Source organism: Pogona vitticeps, chromosome 6, assembly GCF_051106095.1.
Source record: "Pogona vitticeps strain Pit_001003342236 chromosome 6, PviZW2.1, whole genome shotgun sequence".
NCBI lineage: Eukaryota > Metazoa > Chordata > Lepidosauria > Squamata > Agamidae > Pogona > Pogona vitticeps.
This window is the reverse complement of record NC_135788.1, coordinates 121,288,540-121,310,641: the sequence shown is the minus strand read 5'-3', so window position 1 is coordinate 121,310,641 and position 22,102 is coordinate 121,288,540. Positions and strand designations below refer to the sequence as shown.

The 22,102-nt window shown below is 51.1% G+C and overlaps 1 protein-coding gene across 1 annotated transcript; it reads right to left on the bottom strand.

The window, feature by feature from the left end:
• Positions 1–1,740: 1,740 nt before the first annotated feature.
• On the bottom strand, positions 1,741–21,292 carry SENP3 (SUMO specific peptidase 3). Its single transcript, XM_072977234.2, has 11 exons — positions 21,113–21,292; positions 17,276–18,285; positions 15,772–16,044; positions 14,617–14,728; positions 13,085–13,232; positions 11,058–11,105; positions 9,797–9,874; positions 7,325–7,462; positions 6,605–6,688; positions 5,460–5,510; positions 1,741–2,636 (listed from the first exon to the last, which is right to left on the bottom strand). Exons 2-11 carry the CDS (start codon positions 18,270–18,272, stop codon positions 2,526–2,528), a joined length of 2,040 nt encoding a protein of 679 aa, XP_072833335.2. The 5' UTR covers positions 18,273–18,285; positions 21,113–21,292; the 3' UTR covers positions 1,741–2,525.
• Between the last annotated feature and the right edge of the window lie 810 nt (positions 21,293–22,102).

The window sequence follows — 22,102 nt, the reverse complement described above, 5'->3', positions numbered from 1 at the left end:
GAACTTCATGACTCCCACTTGCTGTAACATCATGTCTGATAAAGGACTATGTTTCTCTCAAAAGCTTGCACAGAAAATGGTGCCCCCTTTCAGCTGGCCAAACGGAGGAAGCATCTCGGCACCACCGATTTGCAACTTGTCTTACAGCGGAGGTGGCTTCCTTGGCATCCCATGTGCAACACTGACGTCCTCCCTCTGTCACACTGCCGTCCTCTCCCACTTGGCTCACAGCCTTCCTCACTTCCAGTGACTATCCTCCCCCCACCTCCCAAACTCATGGGCTTCTGCAGGGCTTTAAAAGGGGGGACCCACCTTCTCCCCTCCACACCCTCACGCCCATTTTGCTCAACACGCCAGACTCCCACAGGGCCCACGAGCCACCATGGTTCCCTTTGGCTCCCCAAACCCCACCACAAAGCTGCCTCAGAACCTGCTCCGAGGCACCGGGGGCCCACTCACTGCAGAAGGCAGCCACCGGCGGTCCTCCAGCCCTTCTCCACCAGCAATTCCCAACAACCTACACCGTGTGCTGGTCACGGCAGAGGCACCTGGTAGCCCAACAGCACCTGGGAGGGCCAAGAGCTGCCCACTCGCCATCTACATCCATCCCGGGCCAGTTTTCTCTAAACGAGAATACTGGAGGAAGGAGATCTGCAAGCACAGGTAACTGTCCCACCCAGGGCAGCTTCGGTGGCGGCATCTCTCCATTTCCCTTTCTGTTTGAAAAGCCCTTGTTGCTAGTTCTCAAGCTTCCTCGGAACCCCAGGGACACATCACACGGGCCCCTCTATTAAACCTTTCCCTTTGTGAGGCCGGCAGGGCCTTTTCGCCAGCTTCTTTCTCTCCCCCACCCATCCCAACACTGTCTGGCTCCTGAAAACCCTCCTTGCTTGATTCTTACAAACTTGAAAGGCCCTTTTTATTGAGCTGGGTCGGACCAAAGACCCCCTCCACCACTCTTGAGATCCCGTTCCCACAATGACCACAGGAAGCACACCAAGAAAAGAGGAGATCAAGGGCACCGTCTGTCTCACAGTTCCCAGCCAACCATACCCTCCAAGGCAGTCTCTCTCTCTCTCTCTCTCTCTCTCACACACACACACACACAAACGCATGGGTGCAGATGACACAGGCATCCTGACTAACAAGCAGCCAGGAAGAACTCCAGGTTCTCATCTCCCTTTAAAGCTGCCCACACTGGAAGCCTTCCCGACACCCAGGGGTTGTGAATGCCATTTTCACGATGCACGGCCTGTGAGCACATTATGTCTCCTGGGTCTCCCACCGTTCAGCTTTAGGAGGTGAGCCCCTCCCTCTCGAACCTTCCTCTTCCTCTCTCTCTCTCAAAATCTCACCTTCCGTTTGAAAAGTCCTAGTTGCTCATCCTCAGTTCTCCTAAACCTCCAGTGACGAGGACATCTCTCTGTACCCGCTTTCTCTTTAACCTGCACAATTGTACACATCAGAGTTGTGTTCCCTTCCTTTGGCTGCTTTTCTTCCCTAAGTCCCAAACACGGCAAAGCCAGCCCTTTCTTTTCTCAGCTTTGCAGGAAGCCTTTTTCAGAGGGCAGGGACCGAATCAGGGCCCACTTCTCCTCCTACCTCGGCCGAGAGGCACAAAACTCTGGAGCCAGGCTCAAGTGGAGGCACAGAGAGAGAACTCCTTTCTACAGCTGCACAAAATGGCCTTGCAGGTGGGGTGGGGGTGGGCAGAAGGTAGGAAAACCAGCTGCACTTGCGTGCTTCTCCAAAGAACGGTTTTTATTACCCACAATGGTAGCCATCGTATAAAAAAATGCTTGTTTCAGTTATCTCGGCCCCAGTGTATAAACCTGTGCCCGCCCGCCCCCACCCACCCACCGCAGCCCCTTCCCCGTTTTCCAACTCTTTCCCTCTAGGGGAAAAAAAGAGAGAAGAACATACATTATCCACTAACACAAGTAACCAACAGGGTGATAAAGCAGAGGGAGAAGTCAAGGGGGGGGCAAGGATGATCCCTCCCCCTCCCTTCCTGGTCCCCATGTCTGGGCTCCATGCCCCCCCCCTCCGGTCTGGAGTGGAGAGATGGTAGAGGGCATGTGCGGTTTACGTTCCCCACCCCATGTCCCAAAAAGAAGCAAACAAGATAAATCTCACCCTGTATTGGGTTTAAATATTAACAAAAACAAAAAAATGAGAAAGACCAGGAAGAGAATAAAGGGAGGGGGGCAACTTGGATTTAAAAAAAAGAACAAATCCCCCCAACCAAAATTTGATGAGTCCGGTTATCAAACCTTAAAGAGTTCCAGTGACCTAAAAGTCCTCTGTAGCCGCCCCGAGTGGGATGACGTCACAACCTGCGCCCCAAGAAGGGGAAGGAGGACTCTGGTGGGCGCCGCTCCCAGTGGCTGGGAAGGGGGAGTAGTGTCTCCGACGGTCCAAGGCGGCAACGGCAGCAGTGGAGAAGAGAGGTGTGTGTGTGTGTGTGTGGTGTGTGTGTGTGTGTGTGTGTGTAGGTATGTATGTCTTGAGTGTGTGCAAGCTTGTCACGCAAGGAGCTTGCAATGGCACAGCTCCTTGTACATCTGTCGGCGGAGTTTCGGCATGTCTTGCTGTGTGAATGCGAAGGGGAGGCCCAGAGCCAGAAATTTGGAATACTAGACACATGAGAGAGAACCGGGGGGGGGGGGGGAGAGAGAAAAGAGAACGATTACTGACACATCCTGGTCTTTTCCAGTGACAGATTCAAGCAGGAATACTCAGCATGGACTGGCTGTCTCAAGGAGAGGCCTATGGTTGGTAACTTGCACCCTCCAGCACCCACTGAGGCCTGACTTGCACTGGACAAGCTGAGCCGTGTTACTTTTTACTGTGTGGTCGCCTTCACGTGTGTGTGGTGAAGAGGAAGGGTGTGTGTGGAGACAGTGCGTGCCGTATGTGCAACGCCTTGAGCTCAGTGCAGGAAATGTGGAATACAGAATACATTTTCTTGCCCAGAAACTGAGTGACATTGGTTTTTGCACCCCTTTCTCACACGTTTAAAGTGCGGCCCTGATAAAGCCACCGAACAGCTTCAGCAGCTGAGGTGTGAGGACTCAACAGCAGCCTCTCAGTAAGGTTTAAGCAGTAGGAGAGAGCTTATGAAGGCCTCACAACCGGAAAGGATATACCATATTTTTCAGTGTATAAGACGCCACATGTACAGCTGTGTTCAAAATTATTCAGCCCCCAATGCTGTAAAGGGGTTTAGGGACTATAGTGTACATTTGGAATTGTATTCAGAATGAAATCCTACAAGGACATTTTAAAGAACCAAATGCAACTAAAATAACATCAATTGCTTATGTAATACAGTAGTAAATGTTTCTTTTGTGGTTTCTTCATTGCCACAATTATTCAACCCCTTAAAGACTACCACTTTGAAGAAGAGAGGTTCATTCAGGTGTTTTCGATCAGGTATTGAAAACACCTGTGGATGTCACCGAGCACCAATCAAGCATAATAAGCAGCTTTAAAATGACTGTGATACTCAGCTCCTTCTAGACATTTACTGGTGTGGTTACAAACATGGTGAAGTCAAGAGAATGGTCCAGGATGACAAGAGAAGAGGTGATTTGTCTTCACAGGAAGGGCAATGGCTATAAGAAGATTGCAAAGAAGTTAAACATACCAAGAGACACCATAGGAAGCATCATTCGCAAATTCAAGGCAAAGGGCACTGTTGAAATGCTACCTGGTCGTGGAAGAAAGAAGATGCTGACTTCGACTGCTGTGCGCTACCTAAAGCGTAGAGTGGTGAAAAGTCCCCGTGTGACTGCTGAGGAACTGAAAAAAGATTTGTCAGATGTGGGTATAGAAGTTTCAGCTCAGACAATAAGGCGCACACTGCGTAATGAAGGTCTCCATGCCAGAACCCCCAGGCGCACCCCCTTGCTGTCTCCCAAGAATAAGAAGAGTCGACTGCAGTATGCCAAAAGTCATGTGGGCAAACCACAAAAGTTGTGGGATAGTGTTCTGTGGACTGATGAAACAAAATTAGAACTGTTTGGGCCCATGGATCAACGCTATGTTTGGAGAAGGAAGAACAAGGCATATGACGAAAAGAACACCTTGCCTACTGTGAAGCATGGCGGAGGGTCAATAATGCTTTGGGGCTGTTTTGCTTCTGCAGGTACAGGGAAGCTTCAGCGTGTACAAGGTACCATGAATTCTCTTCAGTACCAGGAGATATTGGATGAAAATGTGATGCAGTCCGTCACACACCTGAGGCTTGGGAGACGTTGGACCTTTCAACAGGACAATGATCCCAAGCATACCTCCAAGTCCACTAGAGCATGGTTGCAGAGGAAAGGCTGGAACATTTTGGAGTGGCCATCGCAGTCACCAGACTTAAATCCGATTGAGAACCTCTGGTGGGACTTAAAGAAAGCAGTTGCAGTGTGCAAGCCTAAGAATTTGACTGAACTGGAGGCTTTTGCCCATGAAGAATGGGCGAAGATACCCGTAGATCGCTGCAAGACACTTGTGTCAAGCTATGCTTCACGTTTAAAAGCTGTTATAACTGTAAAAGGATGTTGTACTAAGTACTAAGATTGAATGTCACTTGGGGGTTGAATAAAAACTAATAATGATGTGAGCACAGAAAAGACATTTGTGGTTATTTCATTATAAACTTAAGGTTATATTTCTCTGACCTACAAGTGCCTCTTTCATGTAAATGTAAGCAAGATGACTGAATGATCAAAATCAATGTCAAAATGGCCAAAACATTCAATTTCAGTGGGGGTTGAATAATTTTGAACACAACTTTATAAGACTTTTCTAATCCAAAGAAAAATAAGTGGGGCTTAGCAAGTGCAGGGGGAAAGGGATCAAAGCACTGCAGGATCGCCTTGATCCCTGCTTTCCCCTCCATTTGTTTTTGTTCTCTCCTCAACTTACTTCCGTGTATAAGACGAGCCTCAATTTTTATTCTAAAGATTTTAGACAAAAGTATAGTCTTATACACGGAAAAATACGGTACAAGCAAACAGAATTGGGAGCCACCGTTACGAGCCCCAATGAAAAGAGGGACCAGGGTTTTCAGCGGTAGGCAGAGTGGTGGTGTTGGTGGTAGCTCCACACACACCATCTCTCCCACATTTTAAAAAACCTGTGCCAAAGTAATTCAAATTATCCATGCAAATAAATATTTCATTTTAGTTACATTTCAGGTTAACCTGCCAGTTACGCTAATTAGACGTCCAGTCCTTGGTAGCTTTGATATATTGAAGACAACACCCATCATGACGGGAACCCGTCTTCCCCCAAAGTTCTGGCTCCCCACATGAGTTTGTTTGTGTGTGTGTGTGTGTGTGTGTGTGTGTGTGTGTGTGTGTGTGTGTGTGTGTGCGTGCGTGCGTGCGTGCACGCGCGTCCGTCTGTCCGTCCGTATCTGGGATTGCAAAGGACCTGGAGCCCAAGCCAACTGTTCTTCTTACCTGCAGGACAAAAGCTCCACAGTCGCTGTCATTGTTTTGCCTGGCAATGTTCTGAGGGAAGAGAAGCGGAAGATCCATCAGGACAGGGTAGGGGCTGAGGCAGGAACAACAGGGCCACAGCCTTGGACCACCACAGGAGGTGAGGTGTGTTTCCATCTCTTGCCCCCCCCCCCTTTTCTGGGACACTCACCTGCCTGTTGTCTTCCTCAGGCACGTATGAATGAATAAACCCGCTTCCATTTTCCTCTAAAGCTCAGAGAGTTGTCAGGGTTACAGTACTTAACCAAACCTGCTGGCGGTTTGCTACGGAAGCGAAGGACGGATTTGTGTTTTCCCCACCTCTTCCTCCACCCCCACCAAGATCTCAGCAGGTGGCTTATTCCAGGGCAGCCAGCCATGACATATCCCCCCCCCAACCTCTCTAATCCTGCTGCCGTTCTTCTCTCCTTCCCCTATCATATGAATTAAAAGGTGACTATGCCAAACTATAAAGTCATGAGGTTACAAGGAAAGCAGGAGGAGGAGGAGGAAATCACAGAGGTATTTTGGACAGAGGCGGTTTGGAAAGGAATGAGAAGGAAAAGAGACAGACGGGGAAGTTGGGAGACGAGCTTCAGAGTTTGAAAAAGTTACTCTTCCGGCCAGAACTCCCAGAATCCTTCAACCAGCCTGGCTGGGGAAGCCTGCTAGCCATCGTCCAAATTAGCAAATTTTCCAATTCTGCTTCATCTTTCTCTCTCCTTTCTGGCCTCCTGAAAGACCCAAAGTCACCCTCCTTAGACCACTAGCTGCCCAACATCAACTTTTAAATAGGAGGGGAGAGACTTGTGGGCAGGCCACCCTTCTCCCACCAGAAATGGTTCTCCGTAGCCTCTTGAAGCATTCCTGGCTAACTCTTCTGTGCTGAAGCAAAGAGAACAGTGCAAGCGGAGAGTGCCAGAAGCTCCAGATGGATCGCAACGGAGGGGAGGAAACCAGGAGAGATCGTCAGCAGTAAAGGCAACAAGCAGCTCTGCTTTTGACTTTTGAGCCCCATCCTTGGGTGTTCCTGGCTATAAAGGCCAGCAGGTGCTCTTCCTTCTGCTTTTCGGTCTCTCCCCACTGCACGCCCCCCCCCCCCCGCCACAGCACTAAGGGATACTTGCCATTTGAAAAACTCCTCTCCACCCGTCTCTGAAGTCTGGGCGGTTCTTCTTGTCTGCTTCAGCTTGCAGATATCTGCAGATGTGCTGGGATGAGGAAAGGAGAGATCAGCACAATCCATCCAGTGTTTGTGCATGTGCACACCTGCCTGAAGTTTGATTCCAAGCTCACACCAGCAGCGTCGAGGGTGACTTAGTTTTAAACTCCCCCCCCTTGCCCCAAAACTGCTATCTGGTGACAAGGATGCCTTCCTTGCAGTCTGAAACCTTTTTTTTTATTACTAGAACTAGCTGGCCTGGAAGTTATCACTCAAAAGACAGGGAAGGCCCCAAGCTGAAGAGAGGGCTCAAAAGGCAACGTCTCTAAAGCGCAACACGGAGGACTCGGTCTTCAACCGACAGGCCAGTGATTCCCATCGGAGCTTTTCATGTTCCAGGAAAGCAACAGAAAGGGCTGAAGCCTTGTTGAGGGGCCTGGGGAGGATGGACGTTGCAGTCCAACCCATCCGGAGGGACACCTTTTTGGGGACGGCTGGCCTAAGGAACAGGGAGCAAGAGGAGCTTGAACCATCAAGGCAAACGAATGAAGGCACAAGGAACTCTCCCGGTTCTCTGAAGGCGGCCACGATCGGGAATCTGAAGTCACAGCAGCTGTCAGGCCTCTTGAGAGAAGAGAAGAGGGGCTGTTCCCCTGGGCCACCCACAGTCCCCCCCCCACCTTACCTTTGGGCACCGCCGGTTGAGGGTACGCTGGGAGTCCAGATATGTGATCTTCTTCTTTTTGACCTCTACGCAAATTAAGGACCAGTGAACCTCCAGATGAATTGGGATGAGAAGCAGTTCCTTGTTGAAGATGTCCACCTGAGGGCAGAGGGGGAGGGGAGGAAAGGAACCACAGCACTTCAGCTCTGTAGAGCTGCTCTCCCTGGCAGTAGTTCTCTCTCTCTCTCTCTCTCTCTCTCTCACACACACACACACACACACACACAGAGTACTGAAATCCACACATCCTGATAGAAATGCTGTAAAGGTAAATGTTCCCCTTGACAATTTGTCCAGTCGTGTCCGACTCTAGGGGGCGGTGCTCATCTCCGTTTCCAACCCATAGAGCTAGTGCTTTGTCCGCAGACAATCGTCTGTGGTCATGTGGCCAGTGCATCGAGGCATGGAATGCTTTTACCTTTCCCACCGTGGTGGTACCTATTTATCTACTTGCATTTTGCATGCTTTCGAACCACTAGGTTGGCGGGAGCTGGGACAAGCGATGGGGGCTCACTCCATCGCATGGATTCGATCTTATGACTGCAGGTCTTCTGACCTTGCAGCACAGAGGCTTCTGCGGTTTAACCCACAGCGCCACCCACGTCCTTTCTGGGATGCTGTAGTTCCACCTTAATGGCAACAACCCTCAGGTCCTCACATCTTCTAGGACTCCGTACACGGCCCTACAGTAGCAGGCTTCCACCCACCCTGGCACCTTCCAGATGCTGGTTGAGTGTGTTAAATTGTGGAGTCCTACACCACTGGAGGGCTCCAGGGTACAGAAGGTAAGAACAAGCAGGTTATAGTCAAGCTTTCCCATATCTTCTGCTTTAAAATTGATTTTGAAAGGGAAACAGAGTTAGCGGATTAGCATGGGCCATACTGTACAAAGAGGAAGAACACCGATCTTCTTTAACTTTTTTTTTTAAGTGAACACATCCAGAAATCCAATATAATTATGCTCTTCAGTTTCTTCCCATTGTTCATAAGGTTAGCATAATGGAAAGCAAAACTCTGCATGCAGTGTTATCATGCTCCTTTAAAAAATGCAGCAGTTAACAGTTTTCGCCTACAAATTTATCCCATCCTCACTTGCTTTCTGTCATAACGGGCCAATCTAGGCACAAGAGCTAAACATTTTTATCTACAAATTCATTCACCAGCTTCAACCAACTCCCATCTAACACTCTGGTTATGAAACCCCGTATTTGTCGGTTCTTAGGAGGTTGATACACAAATTCATCTGCACCTGATTCAAGAAGTAAAATATAAGATTTGAAGGAATTGTATCTTAATAGTGTAAACCACTTTGGAAGAACAATCTATTAAAAATGGTTTAGAAACCCATGAAACGAGGACCTACTTTTGCTGCTGTCTTTATAATTGCTGCTTTATCTTTTTGCCAAAACACAGTTCCCACCAAATATGGGAATATATTGTTTATATTCTTTTTTCCATATATTTTATTTGTACTCATTGGAACATACAGGGCAGAGTCCTATTGGTCAGGTATCCTTGTGTTGGGGAAACTGTATTAAGTCCGGGTGGGAAATGCTGGTTCCGTTGCTCAACATGTGCCTGCTAAGGAATGGAGCCACCCCTTCTGTCATGACTGGCAATTTACTGCCAAGACCTACACAATTTCTCAGAATCAAGTGTCAACTTAGACAAGAGGATCCCAACCACTATTCAGATCCTCTACTGCAGTTGTTCCCAACCTTGGGCCTCCAGAAGTTCTTGGACTTCCAACTCCCAGAAATCGTGGCCAGCAAAACTGGTGGTGAAGGCTTCTGGGAGTTGTAGTCCAAGAACATCTGGAGGCCCAAGGTTGAGGACCACTGCTCTACTGTATACTAGTAACAACTCAGGGAATCAACATTCTTTTCAGTCTCTCCCTCCCAAATTTGGTTAATTGATTCCATTTGTTCTGGCAGGTCCTGCTAAGGTTAATGAAATGTGGAATTACCCAAAATACAGGGCGTTTATATTGTTTTATTTTCCCTTCAGTTCTAAAGATGATAATACGTTGTCTAGCGGGGTGGGGTAAAAATCGAATAATATAAAATAAAAAATAAATAAATAAGTACGCTGTTCTAACAAATTAAAGCTTTGTAGCCAAACAATTTTTTTTCTTTCCAGATTTTAAAATCACACCTGAACCAAATTCTCTGTCACCAATTTTAAGGATGAAAGAAGTGAAACTCATTTCCTTCTATATAATTCCACACTTTAAACAAAATTGAAAGTCTAAAAATGTTCTTCTCCGTTTCATTCATTCTAAAAGCATCGCTTCCCTCAAGGTAAAACGCAGCGGTGCTACTATGACGGCTTTTGCAAACACGGAAACAGCCTCTTTTTCTCCACTCCAAAGCCGCCCAGACATGTTTGGGCTACAAGCCCCGTAGTCACTAGCCAGCCATGGCGACAACTTACATTTTTGGTCCAGCGCTTCACCCCCTCGTATCCCTTGGTTCGTAGCTTATCGTAGAAAAAACTGTTGAAGAAATGGACCTGGGCAAAGGGAGGAAACAGACACACACAAGGCGGTATGTTTCTCCTGTGAAAGCAAACAACGGGAACTGGGGCTGGAAGCGGGACAGGGCCGAGGTGGAAAGGGGATGGGGGGGATGCCCTGGAGGATCAGGAAGCTGCTCAAGGAGGTCAATTCTTCACACCCAGCCGAGCGAAGGGGTCCGCTCGGGCTCCCACTGTAAGTCTTCGGCAGTTAATTAGCAGGGCTCAGAAAAGCTACTTTTTACTGGTGGCACATCACAGAAGTTCCACAAGCACAACTGAGTAGCAATAATTTTTAGATCATCAGTTGCTCTCATCAGCTAGCTTAACATTCTTTACCATTTCCAGATCTGGGATCCAGGGATCCACTTTAACCTCAACTTATAAGATGAGACTCGCTCCTTTTTGCTCCTTTCTTCTTTTAACGTCTTATATGCTTTCCTGCTTCCCCAGCCCTTTCGTTTTCCCTTCTTTTCTTACACTCGCTTTCTCTTCCATCCTCCTTGGAAATTCAGAAGGTGGTGATGTTGCTGTGGGCTTAGGTTGTTTATGACCCATCAAGTGAAGCTCAAGAAACTAGACGAAATATTCCCCAACCATTTTTAAGATTCAGATCTAACAGGGAGTCAGGACCATTCTCCATTGAAAGGCATATTTTTCTGCTCCTACTGTACTTTCTCATGAAGCGACAGCTGGACAGAGGTCAAAAGGAGAGGAAGCTGATTCACAACCTACATGGGCTACCAGAACTGGCTGTCTACCATTACAGTGGACCCTCCACTTACAAAGGTCCCTACGAACGGACACTTCGAGGTATGAAAAGCTCTGCCCGCAAAATTTTAGTTCGACTTGCAGCCGGAGCTTCGATCTACGAAAGGCAGGGGCAAAGGGTGGGAAATTCAAAGTTGCCCTCGCTGCCCTCTTGTCTCCTGTCCCTGTGGGGACACGAGGCAGAGGGGACAGAAGGCAGAGGGTGCAGCTTTGGAAGCCCGGGATTTTTAAAATTTGGCTGGAACAGATTAAAGCGTTTTCAATGCCTTCCTATGAGAAATGAACCCCCGACCTACGGAATTTTCGACCTGTGGCCACCATTCCAATACAGATTAATTCCGTAAGTTGAGGGTCCACTGTATTTCATAAAAGTAGGTCACAAGGAGAAAAATCAAGATCAGAAGCTCACCTTCTCTGGTACGGTGTCCATGACAAGATCCCCATACATATTCATAACCTGCCCGGAAGAGAGAAAAGGTGGGTGGGGGAGATCCACCAAAGTACCGTACCTACAATCTTCTCACTAGAGGCACACAGAAAAATCACAACATGGATCCCAGTCACCTTCTCTCACCTCCATCCCTTTCCTTTAAAAAGTTGCCTGGAGAGTCCGAGGACACCCCTGGGATCTTCTCTCCCGCTGTTCAGAGCAGGGCCTTTACCACTGTGGCCCCCACCCCATGGAACTGTTCTTCCCTCAAGGAAGCTACAGGCCTAAGCTTGCAAGAGCTGAGCAGGGCAGTTGAGGACGGAACATTTTGGAGGTTGCTCACCCGTAGGGTTGCCATAAATCAGTGGCAACTTGACAACATAACAACACAAATCTGACAGGTGCCTACAATTTTCAGTGCGCAGATTAAGCATGTATATCAATCTAACATCTGTTTCAAAGATGACTTAAATACTGCACATCAATATGTTTATCAGCATACTGTGTATTGGTTGCTGTGGGTTTTTTCGGGCTGTTTGGCTGTGTTCTGGAGGTTTTTCTTCCTAGTGTTTTGTCAGTCTCTGTGGCCGGCCTCTTCAGAGGATAGGAGTCAGAACTCTGTGTTCTGGGGTAGTGTGTGGGATAGTTGAGTATTTGAAGCTGTGGGATCAGGTTTTTGTTTTCAGGAGATTGGGTGATTATGGTGATCAGGGTGTTTTATTGTTATGGGTATTTTGTTGTGATAAGGCGGGGAAATGATCTGCCACTGTGGTTGATGGGTGTCGTTAACTAGTCTTTTGTGTGCAGTGATGACTGATCCTTGTGGCTGGGTAGACTTCCTTGACCTTTTTGCAGGCTGTATTTTTCAGTGCTGGGAGTCAGACTTTGTGCTGTGTATTCTTTTTTATTTATTTGTACGTTGTAGATACTGTTTTTCATTACTCCTGTACATTGCTCAAAATTCTAGTTTTCAAATTTAAGCAGCTTACAGGTACTTGTAAATGCATAATAAAGAAAATCAAGATGGCAGAAACTTGCTTCTTTCTTCTCTTGCTCTTCACCTCCAAGGGCCACCAACCCAAACTGCATATGAAACAGCAGCTCATGGCCAAAGTGAATAATGTGCATATTCTGTGAACCACACATGGGGGTGACCCATACAGCCAAGCAGAAATCTAGACCAGAGGTCCTACATACCAAGAGTTTTAGCAGCCTAATTAATTCAGAAGGAAAAAGCCTTCTCTCCCCTCCCCCCCCCCCGGGTTAAACAGGTGGGACTCAGAGCACTGCCCCCCCCACCTGCCACCAGCCACAGGCTGTTCTATTATCCGGCCAAACCTCGGAGCCCAGGGCTTCACAGACGCCATTCCTAGTTTTGCTGTCAGTTTGGCACTAACAAAAGTTCTTAGACCATCTTCAAAGGCAGCCCCATCAGCCATGTGACGGAATACAGTGGTGCCTCGCATTACGATGTTAATTCGTTCCACCGAAATCGCTGTAGAACGAAAACATCGTAAAGCGAAATTAAAAAGCCCATAGAAACGCATTAAACTTGTTTAATGCGTTCCGATGGGCTTAAAACTCACCGTCCAGCGAAGATCCTCCATAGGGCGGCCATTTTCGCTGCCTGTCTTGCGAGGAATCCGTCCCTAAACACAGCAGGGAGCCATTTTATTTACCCAGCGGCCATTTTGAAACCGCCGACCAGCTGTTGGAAAATCGTCATTTTGCGAAGAATCGGTTCCCAAAGCAGGGAACGGATCATCGCAAAGCGAAATTCCCCCATAGAACACATCGTTTTGCGATCACAAAAAGTTCGTCGTAATGCAATTTCGTCGTTAAACGAAGCGATTGTAATGCGAGGCACCACTGTACTCCTGACACCCCTACTCAGTCAGGAATATTATAATCCCCTATCTTCGCTAACCTTGCTTCCTTCGTGCAAAATCCTGAGGGTTAGGTTTACCACCATGCTCTCTCTCTCTCACACACACTCACCACCATACCTGGTCATTGAGCCAATTGGGCCCATAGAGGGTCTGCAGGTCATCCATGGTGACCACATGGCGCTTGTAAGTGACCCTGAAGGTCCGGACCATGGCATTGCCGGGCATACGCTGGTACGACTGGATCAGCTGGTTCACCATGCCTTTCCTGTCAGGCCACAGAAACAAAAAAAGAACGGCCCCTTTTAGGACGGGTCTGGGATCTCTGGCCCTAGAGCCAAAATGGGCTCTCGCTGAGTACCTTCCCCATCTTGACACCTACCCTAGCGGCTCTCCCAGCTTTTGCCAGGCCGTTTTTAAAAAACTTTTTGGCCCATTCTAAACAGCTCCCTCAGAAGGCTCAGTGAGAGCCTGAAGAGGGAACCAATCCTGCCATTTCCAGGCCCAGCCTTTTCCTTTTCTTTCCTCCTCTCCCTACTTCCCTGAAATGGACTGTGGCTTGTGTGCTGAAATATATTTAAAGGTGTTGCCGTATTTCATAGATTTTTCTTCCACTTTTCAACCTTATCAGGTTTTCCAAGGGGGCAGACTTTTTTTTTAAAAAAGGCAAACCAGTAATGAAGTAATTGAATTTTATAGCGACAACCAACACTGTTGCCTGCATCTGGACAATCCCATCCAAAGGCACAGCTTTTCCCAGTCGGAATCACTAAACATCAAACATTTGGAGAATGTCAACATTTTCATTTTTTAAAAAAATGTACCCAGGTTTGCTGCGAACAATATCGCTGGGGCTCTTATCCTGTGGCCCAAGGAGCCCTGTTTGTGCATGGGCTTCCACAGATCTGTTAACTATGTGCTAATTAAATAAATAAACAGTAAACAAAATTTTGCAGGTTTATGCAGCACTCTTCTGTGGTGAAGACCCACAGCCGTGGTAAAATTCTCACAGCGGTCCCCTTCTAAAAGGGTTTAATTACTGCATTACATGAATCAGCTGTTCCAAGCCAGTGGGCAAAGGGCCTCGCCCTATTGTTTCAGTGTGCTTCCTTCCACTCAAGTCAATCTAAGGGCATCACAATTGGGGGGGGGGCTTGGGGTGGACTCCAACCGGCCCACCCAACCTACCTGATCCCACCCAGCTTCACCCACCCGGGATCATCTCCATGCACTTGTCAGCTGCAGTCTGTCACACATATACCTGGCCAGTGGATGCCAGGCAGAGATCCCTGGGCCAGAGACCAAGAGCACAGCTACACAAGGCATCGACTTTGCCATCATCAGGCAATGAAAACGTCATTCCTCCAGCGATGCGCCCTTTCAAACCGGTTGTGCCTGCACAGTTCGCCTGCCCATGAAGCCTGCGATGATGGCCTCCCCATGATCAAAACCAGACCAAAGTCAACTCATTCGAAACCTGGCAGTGCCGCCAGACTCCTCGTGATGGGAGGGGGGGGAAAAACCTCTCCGCACAACAAATATCTTTCATGTCTGAACAAAGCTGACACCTTGGATACCAACCCCAAAATCTTTGGTCTGATTCATTTTAAAAAGGAGGGTGTGGGTTCTGGGTGAGAAAACCAAGGCCGTACCTCTGAGGCGTAGAGAATTCCTGCTGGAAAATGTCCTCGAGCTTCTCCACCACCTCGTCCACACTGATGGGGATGAGGCTACCGTACGTCTGCAGGAACTCGTCCAGGATGTCTGGAAGACAGGAGAGAGAGAGAAACCTGAAGCGACACAAGCCTACTTCACCCGGCTCCATTGGAACGGGAACCCGGCTGAGACAGTGGGGAAGGGAGACGCCTCCCTCGGGCGCCCCAGAAAAGAGCCTGGAGCCAAAAACAGGCCTGATCCCCCGCACTGCGTGGACAGAGGGGACGGTCTGGCAAGAAACCAGGGGTCCACCACAGGCATTTCTCAGGGGGGGCAAGAGTGAGGCACCACGGAATAAGCAAATGCTTCAAAGCACTGATATAGACTCCAAGCAGGTCTGTGATGGTTACTACGCCGGGCTGACAGTTTTGATGGTCCTCTTTAACCCGTGAACTTCCTTAGGAATATATGTGCGGCACGAATAAGTGGGTGGTCCCCTAGAATCTAGATGTTTTTGGGCCCCACCTGTAGACACCCCGAGCCCTGCGCAGCCCCTGGTGTGAGAGGAGGAGAGCTGCACTCCCTCAGTCTCAGTGCAGCAGAGAAGGGCGAGGCCACAGAAAGCCTCGGGGGTGCCTTAAAATCCGGCCAGTTTTATCGAGCACCCAGTTTGGTAGCCCGTTCTCCAGATGCCACAAGACCCTCGGGAAATTTTTTCCGCCCTGCCCCAGAGCCACCTGGACACTCCCTCCAACAAATCCGTTTGGTTCTTCCTGCTTTGTGCTTCTTCCTCTCTTAGTCCTGAGCATCCCTGAGAGCCGACAGATTCCCATCTGCCTCTTAAGCTCAGTGAGGAGCCTCCAGACTACCTCAGGACATCTTCTGAGGACGAAGGGCAGTCTGAGAAAAGCACCCCATTCCTCCGCAGCAACCTTTTGGTCTCTCTCTCTCTCTCCCCTCCTCCGATCCCCTCCTCTCAGCCAAGCCCAGGGCCAAGTCTGGTGCCAGAGGACGGGGAAGGCTCCGCTTCCAGAAGCTCCCACCTCCCTCCCTTTTCTTTTGGGCAATGAGGGAGGCTTCTTTAGGCAGCCCAGCTTCGCCCTCTGTCCCAACCTCTCTCTCTCTCACTCACTCACACACACAAGTCTTACTGTGCACACAGGTGATGTGTTCTTCCCTCAAGGGGCTGTGCTGGGCTGCTTTCTCGCCAAGCCTCTCCTGGCTGCTCTCGGCGGCCGCCTCCTGGCTCCCTGTTTCGAGCCAGTCCTTGTCCCGAGGGCCCTGGAAGAGCTCTTCGGCTGCCTGGCTGCCGATGCTACAGACGTTGCTGATGAGGATGGTGGCATCGGCGACTCCCGGCAGGGAGCAGAGGTCGCCGTCAGGAGTGAGGGCAGCATAACCGTTGGGAAGAGCATCCAGCGGGCCTGTAGCAAGCAAGACAAGGGGATTTAGAAAGTCTTGCTTTTAGACCACGGTGTTCAGCCATTTAGGATCAGAGGGCATTGCTCTATACAAGGGATGGCGAACCTATGGCACGTGTGCCACAACTGGCACACAGAGCCCTTTCTGTCAAGACACGAGCCATAAGTCACCAGATCGCTGCTTCCCCACCCCCCAAGCAGCCAAACCTGAGAAGGTGGCTGCAGCCGCGGTGCTGGCAATTCAGCAGGCGGATCTGGAGCAACTGGCGCTGGCGGCGGATCCAGAGTGGGGTCTCGAGGCACCTCCGTGCCGGGATTCCCCCTTCTGCTGCCACTTCTGGTTCCGCCACCGCTGTGATACGCCGCCCGCTGTTTTGTTTTCTTCCCCCATTTGGGCACGCAAGCCCAAAAATATTAGCCACCACTGCTCTATACCCACTCAGGGGTGGATTAATCCCACTCAGGGATGTGACTCTCATTGCCTGAAGTCACTTTCCAGGGTTTCAAGCAGGCGAGGCCTTACTTGGGGAGACCAAGACCTTTCCTGCACAGGGCGGGTACTCTGTCGCTGCGCATCGGGGCACCATCCATTCCACATGGGTGCCCCCTGAAGGAGAGGTGAAACTGGAGAGGGCTACCCTCCGTTTCGGAGAGATCGGCCATCTGGGCTGGCCACTATTCGTGGGTCTTCCACCAGGCTTTCAGAACCACTATCTACAAACTGGAACCCTCAGCCTGAGGGCTTTTTTTCTTCCCTTCCCATCTAGTTATCAATGAAATTACTTTAACGAGCGGCCTAGTCCTGAGCGCCCCTCCAGAGAAATACAGCCCATTTATGGATCTGTGTAACTTATACTGAGCTCACCTAAATGCAGTAAACAAACAGTGCAAAGTGGAGACGAGAAGGAGAACGCCCCCCCCCACGCGGGGCCAACTCATTAATTTACACAGCACTTTTGAAGAACATAATTTCCAGAATCCCTTCCACTTACAAGCTGTGGTCTAAAGAAGTAGCTTTCCCAAATGTAGGTGCGCAGCACTGTGGGCAGTCGAATTTTGGGGGGGGGGGGGGAAAGAGAAATACAGTTTTGCACACGACATCCTGATACCTGCCCCAACCTCCAGAAACGGGGAGAAATGTTGCAGGTTTTATTAAACGACACCCCGCTTTTCTTTAATCCAGCAGCCCAGCTGTCACACAAACACACTGCCAGCACCACGGGGTGAGGTTTACCTCCCTCTCCATCCAGGCCGTGTTCTGCTGCCTCTCCGATCTTCCTTGTTCTCGGGGAGGCCTGGGCTCCCCCACCAGGGTACTTGAGCACTGCCTCCTCCTCCTCCTCCTCCTCCTCCTCTTCTTCTTCCAGCTCCATGGCTCCAGGGTCTTTGTCAAAATTGACCCTCTGCAGCTCCACGTACTGAGGGTAGGGGGAGGCCTCATCCATCAGGGCGCCCAGCAAACTGAGGTGGGAGGTCTGCGGCACGGACGCAGAGCGGGGGAAGGCGCCATCCAGCTCGTAGTCCAGGTGGGGCTCAGAGGATGAGCGGGCCTTGAAGTGGGAGGGGAGGGGCCTCCGCTTGGCTCCGCCCGGGCAGTCTACTTCCGCTAAGGGGCAACTTTTCTTGTACAGAGGAAGGTGGTCGTCGTCGGGCTGCGAGCTGGGGGAAAGGGAGACGGAGGACCGGGCCCGCTTCAGACCAGACCGCCGGCGTCCCTTGAAGGCCATCTTGCCCCACAGTTTCCAATGGAAAGCCGGGGAGCTGCTCTTGGAGTACAGGAGCATCCGGAAGGCCTGCAGGGCCCTCTGGCGCCGGCGGCGGAAGCTCTGCCGCCTGGAAGAAGGGCCTCCCAAGAGCTGCGGGTGCCCTCTGGAATTGGAGCCGGCCCCCACGTCAAAGGGCCAGGCGCGCCCCCCACTCCTGGCCACCTTCCTCCTGCCGCCGGCTTGGTTCTGATCCACGTCGGGGGAGTTGCCGTCTACTCCCCAACTGGAGGCGAGGCCCCACTTCCCTTGTCCTTCCCCGTCGCTGCCAGAGGACAAAGGCCCAAAGCCTGGGGGTTGCTTCTTGGTGTAGGCCAGGCGGCGGTTTCCCTCAAAGCAGCCGCCGTGTTTGGGCTCAGGGTCGCCCCACGCCTGGGAGGGCTGGCACATCTCATCCCGATGCCCCATCGTGTCGGGGAGACCAGGGGGTGCCCCCCAATACTCCTTGTCCTGAATGCTTTCCTTCATAATCCCAGAGCTCCTACGAGAGAGAGAGAGAGAGAAAGACCATATTTTGGCCATGAGGGCATTTGAGAGAGGGGCTTTGGGCACCTAGGGAGCAAAGCGGGGAGGCCAAGGAGGAAAAGGGTAGTCTCCCTTCAGCAGCGTCCTTCTAGGAGAAAGAACAAAACAATGAAAAATCACCACCAAAGGGTCGGGGTACAAAGAATTAAGACTCAACTCTCCTGCTTGCTTAGCCCTGCACTGAGGCCGACAAGCTGTCTGGTGCGCAACTTCCCAGCTGTTAGCTTCAGGGCACGAGACCTGGAAACTTGCTTTACAAATCACAATGTACAAAAGACAAAGATGTGGCATGGTGTATTTTGAGGAGTACGCTCTGTGCACACACGGTGCCACCATGGAAGAGCAGATGCTTGACTGTCTGCCATTTCAGAGCAAGCACTTGTTTTTTCCTTCTGGATCTCACCTACCACTTATTAGTTCATAAGTCTCCCTCAGCCCCACCCGAGACGGCCTGTGAATAAGACACACGAGGTCCTACATTTTTTCATCTTTATTTCTCAAGCCGAGGCTTCCCTTTCTATGCCCCCCCCCACCACGGATCCCTCTCTTGTTTTTAAACTCTGGAGCAGGGGGGGGCATCTAAACATACGTCTTTTTCAGTCTTTCAGTTTTCAGGAGTCCTAGCGCAACACAGCCCACGGGCCACGTTTCAGGGAGTTGCAGTCTAAAACTATCTGGGGATCCAAATTCAGGAACCTCTGTTCTTGAGAATCAGAAAGGACCCCCCCCCCGCTCCCCACCATCTACTCGAAAGGGGTCAGTGCAGCATTCCTTCACTTACTAGACAGCCTGCTCAAGAAACCTGGCCAGCTTTACTCATGCTATTAGCACAAATGCAACACGAAGACGAAGAAGACTCTGCTGCTGCAGGACAGAGAGTTTGATGAGAGGGTTTCAGAGCCAAAGCTCGGAAAATTGCCCCAAATGTCTAGGTTGCTGGGCACTCACACTTGTCCTTTTCACACACACCCCCAGCAAGCTCTAAGCCCAGCCTAACCACACAGACCAGGGTGGTCCCCTCCTTGGTGTTTCCTCCCATTGCCAGCCACAGGATGGTGGTGGAAGGGCACTGGGCTCAGCCGACGACTCTGTGGACAAAACCCTAGAGGTGCACGCATCTTCTCCTGGCTCAATAGTCTACCCCACCATCACTAAAACGAAACACAAACCCCTTGGGTTTGCAAAGGCAAATCCAAGGCTCTGAAAAGATGACAGGAGGACAGGGAATCTATACCCTGTTGTGGGTGAGTTCTCTCTGGGCGCCAGACCTCAGAAGAGAAATGTGTTCTATGTAGGAAGTGCAAGAGAAAAGAGAAAAAGCATTCACCGGAATTTCTCCAAGAGAGAGAGAGAGAAAGGGAACAATACTTGGTTACGGGAGCATAAATCCTGCACAGCTGCTAAAACACACTGCATCTGTCTATACAGGTCCTTTGATCTGGATTCCTTCCTTGAGCAGGGGGTTCGACCCGATAGCCTTAGAGCCCCCTTCCAACTTCATGGTTCTATATCAAACGAAAACATTAGTCTCCGGATGGCCACCATCATCCTTGCCCCCTGCTGCCATGGGAGGCAGGACTGTGGGCCGAGGGCAAAGCACAGGGATGATCTTTACTAGTCATGTCCTTTGAAGCTGCCCGCCTGGCAAGTTGGGCCAAAGCAGCCCAGTCAAGAAGAGTAATGGTATCATTATCTCTTGCAGAGCAAACAGTTCTCATTCTTGCTGGACTGACTTTGGTTTTTTTGGGTTTTTTTTTCTTCCTTTTTTGGGTTTAGCCTAAGCATGAGAAGAAAGTAAAGGCATAAATTTAAACGCAAAAATTTCTTCGGAGTAGCACCCCACTTCTGCTTACTATAAGCTTTTCCATCCCACTTCAGCAGCATAATTTTGGGTGGACGGTTTTTTGGTCGCCTTGGTTGTTGAGAAAGCGGGAGCTTTCTCCTTGGGCCCACTTATTAAAAATTACACACGCCTCGGCCAATCGTAGATCCAGGAGGACCTTCTGCCTTCCATGGAGCAGGGGAGGTGGGGATGAGTGTGTCGTGTGTGTGAGTGTGTGAGAGAGCTCTCTCCTGGCTGCCAGATGTCCCCCTCACAATCACGGGGGGGGGGGCAACCCAGGAAGGCCTCTTGTTACCTAGGAAGCTCCTGGGTTAAGGGAGGCTGGGCTTTCTGAAGGCACAAGGCGTGGTCGAGGCGGATTCCTGCCCATCAGCAACCAGGGCTGGCCTGCCAGGAACCAGGTGGGTGAGGGGGCGGCACTCTGTACGCTCCCAGGGACCCCTTGGTCCTCCTCCCCACCCGTCTCCTATATGAGGGGAACAACCCTGCCAGGGGTTCCCCTGCAGCCGGGCCCGGGTGGGGTGGGGTGGGCTCAGCCACTCTGAAGAGCCCCCTCCCTCCCCCGGGGATCGATAGGGGATGAACTGGGGGAGGGGGCGTGGAGGGAGTTCAGAAAGGGTGTCTGGGGGAGCCCCTAGGAGGGGAGGGGGCGTGGCTGGGGAGGCCGAGGGGCCCCGAGGCAGAGGGAGGATGGGCCCAATATTAGAGGAGGGGGTGTAAGGGGGCGTGGTCGGGAAGGCCATTCCTGGGCGGGGGGGCGGGGGGAGAGGGATCCCACCCAGGCCTGAGGGGGGGGCAAAGGGCCAAGGGGTCTGAGGGGCCGCCAAAGAAGGCAGGCCGGGGGTCCCGCGTCGAGAGGGGCGGGGCTCGGAGGGGGGGCTACGGAGGCCGAAGGGGCCCAGGGAGGGGAAGGGGCCCTTCCCGCGCCGAGGCGCCTCACCGTGTGCTGCAGCGAGCCGGGCCGCGGAGAGAGGCCGCGGAGAGGGGAGGCCTCCCTCGCCTCGGCTCCCGCCTCCCGCCGCCACTGTCGTCGTCGTCGCCGCGGCCGCCGCCTCCTCCTCCTCCCGCTCCCTCTCCGCCTTCTCCTCCTCCTCCTCCGCCGCCGCCTCCTCCTTCCCTCAGGAACGGCCGCGGCTGCCGGCGCCGCCCAAAGGCGTCATCAACCGGCGTCTGGAGGGAAAGGGCGGGGCTTCGCGCGAGGCCGTGAAGCAGGGGAGGAGGGGGGGAAAGCGAGGAGTGCTCCGCCGCTCGCTCGTACGCGTGACGTCAGCACGTCGGCGCAGCGCCCTGCCCTTATTAAAAAAAAAAGAAGCCCGTGGAGGCGGGGAGCATCCGGGTACTTCTGGGAGGTGTTCTCAGGGCGTGCGCGTGCGCCGTCTCCATGGCATTTCCAACCGTCGCTTGTTTGCTTTCTCTGTCCTACAGACATTCTCCCGTCTCGTTTGCCACCTCCCCCCCCCCGGGTCCTCCTGTGCAAGAATGTGTGCATGAGACATCAATAAATAAAAATTAAAAATAAATAAAATAAACATAAATGAAGGAAGCAAACAAACAAATAGGGCCAATAAAGCAAGCAAAACAAAACAGGAGCGCGCTTCAGAAGCTGCTTTTTGAAGTTCGACCTTTCCTAGGGCCATCATCATCACCCACTTCTTCAGACCCAAGGGGTGCAAAATTCGGGCCCCCTATTTTTGTCCCTCAAGGTGGTCGTGAGTCACGTCCACAACACAGATCATCCAGGGACAGAGGCCGGTTGAATGCTCAGGAACTGGGTTATTATCCCAGTGTCGTCCTAGGTTGGGGCCCCTCATGAGAAGGCAAGAGGATTCTCTGGAAAAGACCCTCATGGCGGGAAAAGAGGAAGGCCCAATATGAGATGGATGGCCTCCCTCAAGGAAGCCACGATTTTGGAGGCTGCAAGAGCTGCGCA

Bases quoted from the DNA above. Each gene is read 5' to 3' on its own strand.
- SENP3 (XM_072977234.2), bottom strand. From the start codon at position 18,272: ATGAAGGAAAGCATTCAGGACAAGGAGTATTGGGGGGCACCCCCTGGT. The intron at 9,875-11,057 runs GTGAGCTTCTGA...CCCTTTGCCCAG, and splicing joins TGGACACCGTACCAGAGAAG to GTCCATTTCTTCAACAGTTT. The intron at 7,463-9,796 runs GTAAGTTGTCGC...CTCTGCCCTCAG, and splicing joins TGAAGCGCTGGACCAAAAAT to GTGGACATCTTCAACAAGGA.